The sequence below is a fragment of the Sturnus vulgaris genome, chromosome 2, assembly GCF_052056855.1.
Source record: "Sturnus vulgaris isolate bStuVul1 chromosome 2, bStuVul1.hap1, whole genome shotgun sequence".
Taxonomy (NCBI): domain Eukaryota; kingdom Metazoa; phylum Chordata; class Aves; order Passeriformes; family Sturnidae; genus Sturnus; species Sturnus vulgaris.
Window position 1 is genome coordinate 33,079,703 of NC_142244.1, and position 12,429 is coordinate 33,092,131.

A 12,429-nucleotide genomic window follows, 5' to 3' on the forward strand; every position below is an offset into this window, starting at 1 on the left:
GGGACATAAAACCAAATACTGGGTATTCAGCCTTTGCTTTGCATTTTAGTCACAGAAGTACCAGATGGCTTCTAGCAATACTCAGCTACAGAATCCAAGCCAGGCCAGCTTTCATTAACAAAATGAAAAGAAATTTTAACTGTGGAAAAGGTCAAAAACCCAATTCAAAAGCACGTGTGCCACGTATAAATTTGACTTCTGCTGCAGCTGCAAGCCAGAGCCTCTCTGTGTTCAGGGACAGGTATCTAGTTAGCTAGATGAGAAGAACCCACAGGTGCAATATACTTGTTCCAGGGCTATGAGAAGGCAAACTACAATGAAGGGGAGTACACAGAACTTTCTGCCTTTAAGATCTGAAAAGTGAAGCTGGTTAACAAAGTGTAGGTGTTTGCAGCACAGCAGAGCCGTTCAAGGGGTCAGGAGCTGAACTTCTGTCCTGTAGCACCAGACACGCAGACCATTACCTGTTCTTACCTCCAGCGAGAGCAGTGAAGACAGCAGCAAGAGATACCATAAAATATAGGTTTTGTCACACCATGAAGCCATTAGATTATATACATATACATATATATATATATATATTTATATATGAAGATTAGTTCAGGAGCATGCTCAACTCTGAGATCTACCTTATGGATAGTCCCCTGAAAAAGATACCTATAAATCTTTCTTCTCTGTTTTGTGAATGACAAGATCTTCACACCAATTTTCCTAAATACAACTCGATGCAACCAACAGCACCAGCCTGGGAACACCCGAGAGAAGGGAATTCACTGAGAGCATCCCTTGGGGCACAGGGCAGGCTGCCTGGACCTATCCCTGTCCTTACCATACATCTTGCCTTCGTCTGACAAGATAATCTTGCGGCGGCCGCATGGCGGGTAGATGGCTAGCGCTTCCTGGAAGCTCTGCTCGATGTCCGGACTCCACACGCCCTCGGCATCATTGTCGATGGGTTTGTCCAAGGCCTCGCTGCCCCCCGAGTCGTTGCTCCCCTCAGGGGAGGTGGGAGAACTCCACTCGTTGGAGGTAATGGTGCCAGCTAGAAACTCCAAGGTGCCACGCGGAGGAGCAGACTCAGAACCTGCAATGGCAAGCACATCCCACCGGGCAGTTAGAAACCTTCCTCGCTAGGAAAAAGGAGGCACTAAAGCAAAAATAAAGTTTCAGAAAATCTCAGTTAGGAAGGGTATTACTTCAAGTTTATCTTAAACGATAACTCAACCACATGTTGGGTTTTTATGTTGAGATGAAAACATTTTCTACGAATCCTTCTGATAAACAGCCTGCTCCAATCTCTCTTCAGTTCATTAACTCTGTCACTTCCCAGTTCTTCTCTGAGGAGTCTTCTCGTGTCTTTATCTCCTTTATTTCTTTCTCCCTGCACTGTCATTATCCGTGTAACTATTATTTAACTTTCTGAAGCACACATAGAGGGATTTCAGTGTGAAAGACTATGCAAAATAAAGCAGTGATGAATTATCCAGTCATCACTGATCACTAGGGTTATAATTTTCTTAGGTACTGTTTCACTGGATCAGAGTTAGTAGTTGGTGTCACTTCTAACACTGACATTTCTTCTCAAGGATCAGCTGTGCTTTTAAAAAGCCATCCCTGGAGCCAAACAGTTTAATGCAGTGTCTTCCAAATCCCAGCACCATATCCTGGCAGGAGCAGAAGGCACCATGAGTACAGGGATGACAGTACCAGGTTGCAGGTCAAGAACCAAGGTGCTTAGCCTGTTGTTCCGGCTCATCCTCAGAACGACTTTGGGCAAATTCCTTCAGTTTCCTCTGCCTCTCTGCCCCCTCATCACTTACTAGCCTCAGGCTATTAGATTTGCCACTGGGCAGGAGCAGAAATTGGTTTCTCATTGAACCTAAGCAGGCAGCTGCTAGCTCTTGAAAACTACAATAAATTATAGTCTACTTATAAATGCCTACAGGAGAGGCTGAAGCCTTTTAGTGGAGCTGCTGAAACACTCGTTGAGAAATTGACTTCAGACCACACAGGCATTTTCAGTCAACCAAGCAGGAGACAAATGGCTTCTAAAGACACAGATCATTCTCCTCCCTTAATCCAAAAGCTGCTTGTTTATCATTTTAATAGCTTTGTTATCTGGGCTACAAAGAATGTTCACAAGCCAGCATTTGAAAATCCAGTCAGAGTTCAAAACTTCCTTCTCTATCACCACATTGAGCTGGGCAGCAAGAAAATCAGAATAAGGAGGTTTTTCCCAAGAGCAAATCATTAAACCTGCACTGAATATGAATAAGGAGAGAGGTCTGACATAACTCTCTAGCTCAGAAATATCACAGTGAAAATATAAAGGGGAACAGAAGAGAAATTTAGGAATGGTATTTGTCAAAAACTAGTTATAACTTCAAAAATTCAGGGCCCATAGCTCCAGAAACTTTTCTTACAAACTTTTTTCAAGTCTTTTTTTAGTTTCTTATCTCTTTGGATTCTGTATTTTTAAAATCTTCTCCAAGACCATAATGACCAGATTTTTCTTTTTAATAAAAGCTGAAATCGTTCAAGAACTTAAAACATTTCAAAACCTGAAATTGTAAAGATTTGACAACACTGGTTCACAGAAGGTCTTGCTGCTCCTTAATTACTTTAGACGGCAGCAGATACATATTTTACATCTCCAAAACCCACCAAAAGCTAAGGAAACGAGTAAGACAATACTGTGCCTTTGACTAATTTCAATATATTGTCTATATCAGACAAATACTTAGACACAGTGTACTGTGTTTTAACAAATGGTTCACAAAGGCATTTAGAAAACCCAGTATATTACTTATTTCCTGTGAGAGTGCTTGAAACACAAATCACTGGAATGGCCTACCACTGCCCATCCATCCATTTCAGCACCTACATGAGATTATTTCAACCCCTTTGATGCATGGCATACACTTTCAAAGCTTTAATGAACATGGAAAGAAATTATAAAATGGGAGGTGAGAGGGGCAGAGAGGGGAGCTCACACTTGGCTTTTTACCACTGGGACAGACATCCCACACACACTGTGAATGGCACCAAGGCAGGCAATGCGACTTTAAGAGACCCTGAAATGAAGGGTAAGAGTTGCTTCCCTTGCCAAGCAGTCCCCCTTTCACTGACAGATGCTAATAAAAAACTGCATGGATATTTAAAGGATTGTCCTGCTGGGGAATCAGTGTAGAGGAATAAGCTTTCCACAGGGAGACAATGACAGGGAAAGAGAAGTTACCTGTTCCAAATCCTCCTTTCCTATATCCCCAACCACCCCAGGTCCCTGGAAGCTCTATAAACCCTCCATAGTTAACACACATTAGAATATCCACAAACACAAGGCCCAGGCTGGTTTTATCTTGTGATGACAGGCTGAAAAATGGAGGGTTCAGAATGAAACCCAAGGTGTGACAGCAACGGTATTCATCATACCACCTGTACTGGGAGCTGCAAATCTCACATGAGGCAGCAGGCTTCACATCAAGTGGAAACATCTCCAACTGTTTTAACTACAGGACTCCCAAAGCCACAGTCACTGGAAGCTACAGCTCTGCTGTCAAGCCAAATCCCAGAACAATGTACACAGGCAAAGTCATCTCCTAGGGAATGAAGGACCATCATGACCAAAAAAAGCATCTACTTTGAAACCAGTTATTTTCATCTCCTTGGTGTCCATGCTGACACAGGGGAATACCTAGCAGATGATTTCATCATGGCACACTCAAGTTGAAACTAAATAAATATATCTGAGGCATAACTCTCCTCCCCCCACCACAATCACACCCGGGGAGCTGTTGCTGGATCATTTCATATTTTACAAGGCGCGGCATTGACACTAAGAGCTTTTGGTGACACAGGAAAGTCTGGGTCCATTCTAATCCAAGTTCCAGAATAACTGGAAGAGAAAACACGTCCTGTTCAGTGCAGTGTCAACTCTCCAGACTCTGTTCTCCAAACCTTTAAGAAAAGTTGCACCAACTTGAGCAGATGTCATTTGTACATTAAGAGAAGTCCACAAAGCAAGAGACAGAATATGTGAACTTTCTCTCGTGTTGGTGTAAATCAAGGGAAATGTGGAACATAATAGCAGTGACAGAAGAAATTATATAAATCTTGAAGTGACCAGATACTTTTTTTTTTTTTTTTTAACGCGTCTTACTTTTTGTGCCTTACCCACCAATGTTAGTTTTATCTCAAGCTACAGCTAGGTCAGCAAGAACCAAAATGTGCTATTGTGGTCAATCCCAACTTTTCTACACCTTGAGTCCTGATTCTGCTTCCCCTTCTTGGTACTAAAGCTACTCCTGATGGATGATGAAAAATGGGGAACCATACAGACAATAAAATCAAGGATTTTGGCTGTCTCCAGCTAAACCCTCTGTAATTACTCAGATTACAGAGCACACTAGCAAAAATTTTACTTCTGTTTGATAACTTCTGAAGAAATTCCATAGACTGAAATGTCCATGGAAATCCTTATAACTCTATGCCTCTAGATCACTAAGATGCCAAAGGCTTAAAAGGTCTGCAAAGTTTTCGTAAATAATGTTGCTTAACTAGTAAGCTCCATGTGCAGTCCCAGGCAATACTCTGTGCCAGAAGCAACAGACAGTAATTCAGGGAGTCCTGGTTAAGTGCTATCTGATCTGTTGGTCTCTGCTTTGGCTGAACACTTTCAAGCCTTCTGTTTCCTGCACTGTTGATCTGAACTCGGTGGTGGCCTAGATGACCACTCATTAAACTAAGCAAAGCAAACTAAAAAGAAGCTGAGGGCTAAACCCTGTGGTAAGTGACTTTATTAGGATGGCAAATTGGAAAACTGGCAGTGGAATCACTTCCCATTGAATGGGCAATCAGGTGAAAAACAGAGGAATTTTTCAGAGTCGTGAGAATGTTGAATGTCTTATAAGAAAAGTTTCAATAATATTCATTAGTAACTTCTTTAACACAATACAATTGTTTCAGTTAGCATCTAGTTTCCATTTGCTTCTGTCTTCCATTCAATAGTAGCTACATGCATAAAGCCTGGTAACTTTAATGGTGATTTTTATTACTGAATGTTCTAATATTACTAAATATTTTATTTTTTTGTTAAAAATTTTTAAGTTCTGCCTGTGGAAGAGTTTGTAATCACAAAGCCTTCTTCTGATGTGGAGGGAATTCGATCCCAAAAGCACTAAGCAGACATCCCAGACATGCTCAGACAATTCCTTTCCCATCTGAATTCCCTCACCAGGCACAGTTCTTAGGAAGAGAGTAGTCAGAAGATGTTGTCCCATATTCATAATAGCAAGTTTTGCCAGAGATCACAGGGCTTGGTGCTTTTTCTCCTGGGATTCCCTCAGCCTGAACTCCTGCCCCACTCCTTGGCTTTTATACTTCTGCGATTGTACCTTACAGTTTTCTTTATTCTGATCTCACTCTTATTTTACTGAGAGAAGATTAATAATCTTTTTTTGTAGAGTCCAGTCATGGATTCTCTCCCAGGTTCAAAGACCCAAGCCCCCTCAAAGCACATTCACCTCATCACCACAGTATCTCTACTTTCCTTCCTAATATTTCCCTCTGTCCAAATAATGTTTCTTACTCACTCTTGCTCCGTTTTCTTTCTCTTGTGGTCATTTCTTAATGAGTCGCTCACAGAGCAAAACCACGGAGAAAATATAAAAATCTTTTAGCTCCAGCAGCTTTGGCTTAAGTGTTCCAATTCTGATAATTTCAACACTAACTCTCTTTTCTTTCACACATGGTATCTCATTGAGATTCAGAGATCCTGCAGGGCTAGACAGCTGCCAAGAGCCCTTCAGCAAGGTCTCACTGACAGGGAGCACATCTTTAAACAGAGTCCATAGTCTGACACATCTGCTTTCTAATATTAATCCCTCAGTCATTACTGTTGGTAACAGCTCCCTCTTAAGTGCCTGTGGCAGCTGCTCAACACAAAATCATACTTTCCTGAGGATCTGAAAAATTGCAGCCAGCTGCCTCCAGTTGTTCAGTTTTCTTAGAGCTGCTCTGTCCAAGAGCCTCCCCCCACTCCATGGCCACCCCCTTTCCCTCCTGGAAGCGAGCACAACTCAGCAAGCAGAGAGGTCCCCATTCACTCACCCCTCCCAGGCAGGGGCTCCTGCCAGCACAGCCCTGCGGAGTCTGGCAGGCGGCTCCACTCCTGCTCCGGAGCTGGCTGCGCCACGGGAAAGTCACTGTATTTCACCAAGAACATCCCTTCACCCTCGGCCTCATCCACTGGAACTGCAGACTGTGCTGGCAGGGATTGCTTCACCTTACAGGTACTCCTCGGTGTCATTGAAATGCAAACAAACCCGAGTAATTCCGGTATTCACTGCCTTGGTAACATGAGCCAAGTACTGCTACTATAGAGGATTCGAACCCACGACATTTTCATATCTGATCAGCAGTCAGAGAATTTAAAAACAAAAAAATCAGTTCAGCCACAAGAGATGATATCCTGTTGCTCAAGCTATAGAGTTTGTTATATATATAAAGCAGTAAGAAAACCTGCAAACAGGAGCAATCAGCCACTTAATCCCACCTAGGACACCTAGCAAATGAACTTACACAACGCAGTGATACCAGGAGATTCGGGTTTAGGGAAGCAACAGTCTGGAATACTAAGAAACCTGTTGCTCAAGGTACAAGATGGAAGACAGCATTCAAACTTACCAGGGGAAATTCTATGGGACACTACAAGAATAGCTTAGTTCCTCTGAAAGAGAATGAGTGCAGTCAGTAGAGGAGTAGCTCCCAGATGGTGCAACTCAAAGACTGCAGGAAAAACTTGAAGGAGAAAAGGTGGGAAAGCACGTAGTCAACGATAAATAAGATTTGTCAATGCTTGCAGACAAAAAGAGGACAAAAATCATGGACATGTTTATAGGGTCTCTACAGAAAAAAAAATAAAGATGCAACTGAAGCAAGACCAACTGGCACTAACTGTACCTAGGAAGGTAACAGCACTTTTGCAACACCAGACAGCAACCAGTTCCTCAGGCTCCTTCGGAACTGCATTCCCATCATTAAAGCAGCCTGGAGACAGTGGAGATGGGTGAGTGCCGACCTCTTGAGAGGGCTTTGCTCAAACACTCCACAACAGCTTAGCCAGAGGCTGAGCCTGGCTGTCCTCTCACTTCTTGCCCCGGGCCTCCTGCAATCCTGACTAATGCTGGCTATTCCCTGTGAATAGCCCTATCCACCCAGGACAACAGAGTAATGCTGCATAATCCATGAATAGAAACAGTTAAGGTAAGTGCTACTGGCTGTAGAGGATGTAAAAGCTCTTAACTACCAGAAGTGCCAGGCAAGGAGGAAAGAACTGAGATTTTCCTCTCTGTATTGGGCAAGGTAATACTCATCACATCCACAGGCTGCACGGTGACATTTTTGTCTCTGTCTCAACACTGAAAAAGGCTGGTTTACCAAGGAACAAGCTCTACTAGCTTCAGATCATATCCAATAGGAGGCTGGGCTCCAGTTGAATGCTTGTCACACTGTCTAACACAAAATCAAGCTTGGTTTGCTACACCGAAACTGCCTGCAGCAGCTGCTGTTCAAAAGGCACCTGACTTCCCGAGCAAAGCAAAACAACTCTTAAATTATTGCAGTAGCTAGCTCTGGCTGAAACAGAGAGAGGATGTAGTGTCCAGCAGAGTGATATAAATCAAAGCAAGGAGAGAGGAGAACTTCTATCAGTGCAGCCCTGGATAATGCAGTCAAACAGGATGTGATGAGATAAGGCTGTGTGTGGCCTTGCACACCATCCAATCAGCTACATTCGAGATAAAGGAAACAGAGCCTTGCTGCCCTAAGAAGGGGAGGTTAAAAAACTCCACAACCCAACAACAAAACCCAAAGGCCAGCTCTGATCCCACTAGTCTAGGGGTGGCCAGCTCGGGGATCGATCCTGAGCCATGGGCAGCTCATGCCCAGTTGTCACCCAGGGGCAACACCACAAGGCCACCAGCCTGGGACTGACAAAATGACTACTGGGTGATTTATGTCTCAGCTGGGAGAGAAAAATGAGCCAGCAAGGGCAGCAGAGATTGACACTGCCAGGTTGTGCTGGGATTGAGCCACGTACTGGGCTGGCCCCAGCTCTCAAAGGAACAGTGGAATTCCTGGGGAGTCACTGTTATCTCCCATGTGGGAACTGTTCCCAGAGCTCCCATTCTCCCTGACTTTCCAAGACATGTGGCATGTGTTTCACAGCTTCCCAAACAGATGAAGGTTGTGGCAGGGTGAAAATGGTTAGTCATCCTCGTGCTAGCAGGAGCAGTCACCAGGAGTCATTCTCCCTGGACCTGGTTAGAAAGCAAGGAACCAGGAGGGAGCCAAATAATCACGTTCCTTTTCCATCACAGAAGCATTGGTAGTGTCAGCTAACATGGGAAAATTGTAACTGTCCCTTTACGTACAGACAAGTGTAGATACTGACTGACTAAAATGACTTGAGAATTACCAAACCGAGCTAGAGACAGAAATAAATTAAGCTGAGCACTTTCCCAAAGAGTATTATTCACTTAATTATTAAAGGATAGAGAACCTTCGATAGCAACCTAAAAAAACCTTGCTCCTAAACTCGCCAAAACTCAGTTGTCCTGAAAATCTCACCAATGGGATCAAACGCCCCCATTTTACTTCTGGAAAAAAACAGAGCACGAAGATGTAAGTGAAACACCCAATGGAAAAATCAGAATAAGGTTAAAATCTAGACAAGAACTTCAGGGCGAGAAAAGGTTAACTTTAAAAGTGATTTGCAATTGCAAATGGTAACTTTGGAAGGGCTCATGTTTAACACTGTCTGGAAATAGAGCATCTTTTATGGGTTTGCTGACAAGTAACACTAAGCTGAGACTCATAATGCCCACTTTATGATATCAAAATCAAATTCTTATTTCCTAATCTTGCCTCCTGCTCATGACATCTTTCAATCTCTTGTCTAGGACTCAAAGATAGATCTTTCAGCAAAGCCTCACAACTGTGACATACTTAGCTTCCCATGACACTAATGGCAGAACTGAACATGAGCTCAGACAAGAGACAGATGTTTGCAAATCTCATCCAATGCAGTGAAAATGTTTAGCTCCAAAACTATAGTCAGTCTCCAAGAAAAGAAACGCTAAACCTGGGCTAAGAGACTTACAAGAGAATAGACAGACAGTGATCACACAACCCATGAATGCAGTCAAATTTCCCCTTCCGTGGTGCTTGCAGGTGGTCTGTGTTGTGGGCATGACCTGTCTGGTCAGGACTAAGCCCTCTACTAAAGGCTCAAGACAAATGCAAATCACTAACAGACAGAACAGGTATATAAAATGGGACCAATGCTCAGTGCTCTTTTGACTTTTCCTCCTTCAGTCAATCAATTACACATGTGCTTTGATTTTAGTAGTAGTCAGGCATGAGCTTAAAGAGGTTTAATGCTTGTCATAAGGCAATGCCTAAGTAAAGAACAGCCACGATGAAACACCTGCATCACATGAATGAGCCCTACCCATGGCTAGCAACCCAGCACTCTCCTGGGGTATTCAGACACCATTCCAGCTCAGTTTTGGAGTACACAGTCCATCTGGATGAAGCAGCAGGTCAACATTCACTGCTTACACATTCAGTTCTTATGGCTGTCACTGGGGAAAGTCAACCTTTTTGTACAAGAGTCTGAAATTTCCAGACACACACACCCCAGACATTTTTGCCATATTCCAGTGCTCCTACCAGTTTGATACATGAGACAGTAAAGCCACCCTCAACTCAGACCAGTGTAATTTTGAGTTCAGAGCTCTTTCCTTTCATTTTCCTAATGTGGCATAAACACGCCATCATTGCCAACCTACTGAACACAGAGCAATTTCACAGGAAGCAAATGAAAAATCATGAAAATTTGTAATTACAACCTTAACCCTCAAAGAAGAATCAGTGTTAAAAAAAAAAAAAGAAATGTCAAAAACTGAAAAACAAACATACTAAAGGAAAGCATGAACCGTCCAATTTATCTCTTTGCCCTTCCAGACCCTTCTCGCCAGGAAGGTCAACAGGTTATATACCTTCTGCTGGATTAATCTACAGGAGAACAAGGGCAGCTAGCCAAGCAAAACTAGATTCTTAAAGGGACACAGCCAACCACAGACTCTCTTCTAGTTTTTGTAGAATGTTCTTACAAATAAAATCTGTGACCAAAAGCAGTGGAAAAAGATGCTGCTACTCTATTTTTCAGTTCGCATCCTAGATGGATAGAAGCAGAGATTTACATGTTCTACCTGCACAGTTATTTTCCTCTGATCCCATAGATCCTTCACAAACAAGTGGGGGTAGAGAATTAAATATAATTTTATTATTTTATTTTTATAAAGATAATTCAAAGAGCACTGAGCATGCTTGGATATAATCTTCTTACACAAACCTCTCTTTTACACCTTTTTTTCCCCCCCCTAAGCTAACAAGATTTTCAAACCAAAAGATCTGCCTAATCCTGCTAGTCTGGTGCAAATGAGCTTTATTTCAATGAGCTACGGAGATGTATGATCAGGTAAAATGAACTTAGGACACATTAATAAATCCTCCCTTTCCATTTCAGTATACACCTGCTGCATGTTCTCTTTTGACATTTCCTCCTTAGTTCAAGCAGTCCAGGTTACAAGAGATTACACTTTGCCTGGACATCTGTCATTAGTGGTTACCATACTGTTGGAAGGGAGGCACTTTGAGGGCTACGCTGATTTATTTTCTCTTTGGCAACAGCAAAGCAGATGTTTCGAAGGCTTGCACCCAGGCTCTGAAAGCCACTGGCCCTCATGTCTAAGAAATACAGGAGTGTAAAACACCTACCCTTTAGCAATCACATTCTAAGGTAAGAACAAGGTAATTATAAACCTACAAGAGAACAGAAAAACAGAGCCAGTGACTCAGCCAGTAGCACCAGGAACTGGAAAACCTGCCCCTCCCTAGCAGGAAAATGTCTAATTCATATGGTGTTAAAAACAAAGGGGAGTGACTGCATCATCTCCAGAAAAAGGAGGACCCAAGGGGCAGGAACAATAAAACCAAAAACCTACTAAACCCTCCCCCCATCCCCAAAAAACCCCAAGAACTCAAAACACCACCTCCTGCCCCTAAAAACTCTTTCTAATTATCTCGTCTCAGATCTTGTAATGAGCTCCATGCATGTGCCAACTCATGGCTTTTTTACAAGGCTCTACAAAGGAACATGCTGGGCATTTATTTAGCATGGTTGTCAGCAGAAGTTGGAGAGAGAGGAGCATCCGTTACTGTAAATCCTAACAAACTTGATTGTTCCTCAAAGGAAGATAGAAATGCTGTGAAGGTAGAGAATGAAAAGAACACAGTAGACAGTGAAGTAAGTTTAGATTTAAAATAGCATTTGTTACCCTCTACAGAAATCACAGTTAAAAATTACTTCAGATTGGCTTTGGGGAATACTGATCATATTATTAGAAAATTAACAAACAGCTTCAAAACTATGCATAATGATATATATGATATATGAAACACAAACAGAACCAACAGATGCAGAGGGCATCTACTGGGTTGCCGCAGAGATCTTTGCTAGTTGAGTTGTCTTTAACATCTTAATTAAAGATCTAGGACTGACTCCAGGTAATTTCAATGAAACTTGTGGGTGATACAGAATGAAGTTTACAAACACAGGTGGGTAGAAACAACTCAAAGGATGTTAGTGTAAAAAAAAAAAGAAAGAAAGAAAGAATCAAGGGAGACAAAAAGGACTATGTGGAAAAAGTAATCCAAAGAAAACTCAGAGATAAAATCAAGGAAAAAGCCCTGCCAGAAGCAGGAGCTAAAGACAGGCAAGAGTGAGAATGCTGAACAAATGAGAGAGTTGTCTGCAAAGCAAATGCTTCTGCAAAATGACCAATGTGACTTTAATCTGCCTTGGCTCAGATATCACTTCAGGCAACAAAGCGAGATGAATCACTCCTAGTTGTGGAATATTGGATCTCATTCTGACAAAGAAACACAGATAAACTGAAGAAAGTGAAGAGTATAAAAAACCTTCAATAATGAGACCTAGAAAATTGAAAAATATTATTATACCTTCATTAGTATCTTTTAAGAACTTAGAAGATGCAAATACAGAGAGAAATAATTACCAATCATTTCAGAGAAATACACACCAAGACAAAAACTGCTGCAGTAGAGTAAGAAAACTTCTCAGATGTACATTGAGTGATGAAAAATTTGCCCAAGAAAACTTTTACATGGCATGGGGGAGTGGGGGGGAAGACCAAACCAAACCCCAAACCTAACAAATGAACTAAGAAAAACATGAGCTATAGGGAGAGTATAATAGATCTTTTAAAAAAGGTAAATTTTCACATTCTTAAGATACAGCCATAGTCAGATAAAAAAGAAAATCATTTTGCTCTCACAGAAGCT

The 12,429-nt window shown here is 42.1% G+C and overlaps 1 protein-coding gene across 1 annotated transcript in view; it reads right to left on the bottom strand.

Annotated features, from left to right (window-relative positions):
- Nucleotides 1-12,429, bottom strand: part of TEAD4 (TEA domain transcription factor 4) — a 51,140-nt gene that overhangs the window by 35,848 nt on the left and 2,863 nt on the right. Inside the window, exon 3 of the mRNA XM_088159169.1 lies at nt 830-1,084. Coding sequence (XP_088015295.1) covers nt 830-836 — 7 coding nt within the window. The 5' untranslated portion in view covers nt 837-1,084. The remainder of the gene's footprint in view (nt 1-829; nt 1,085-12,429) is intronic.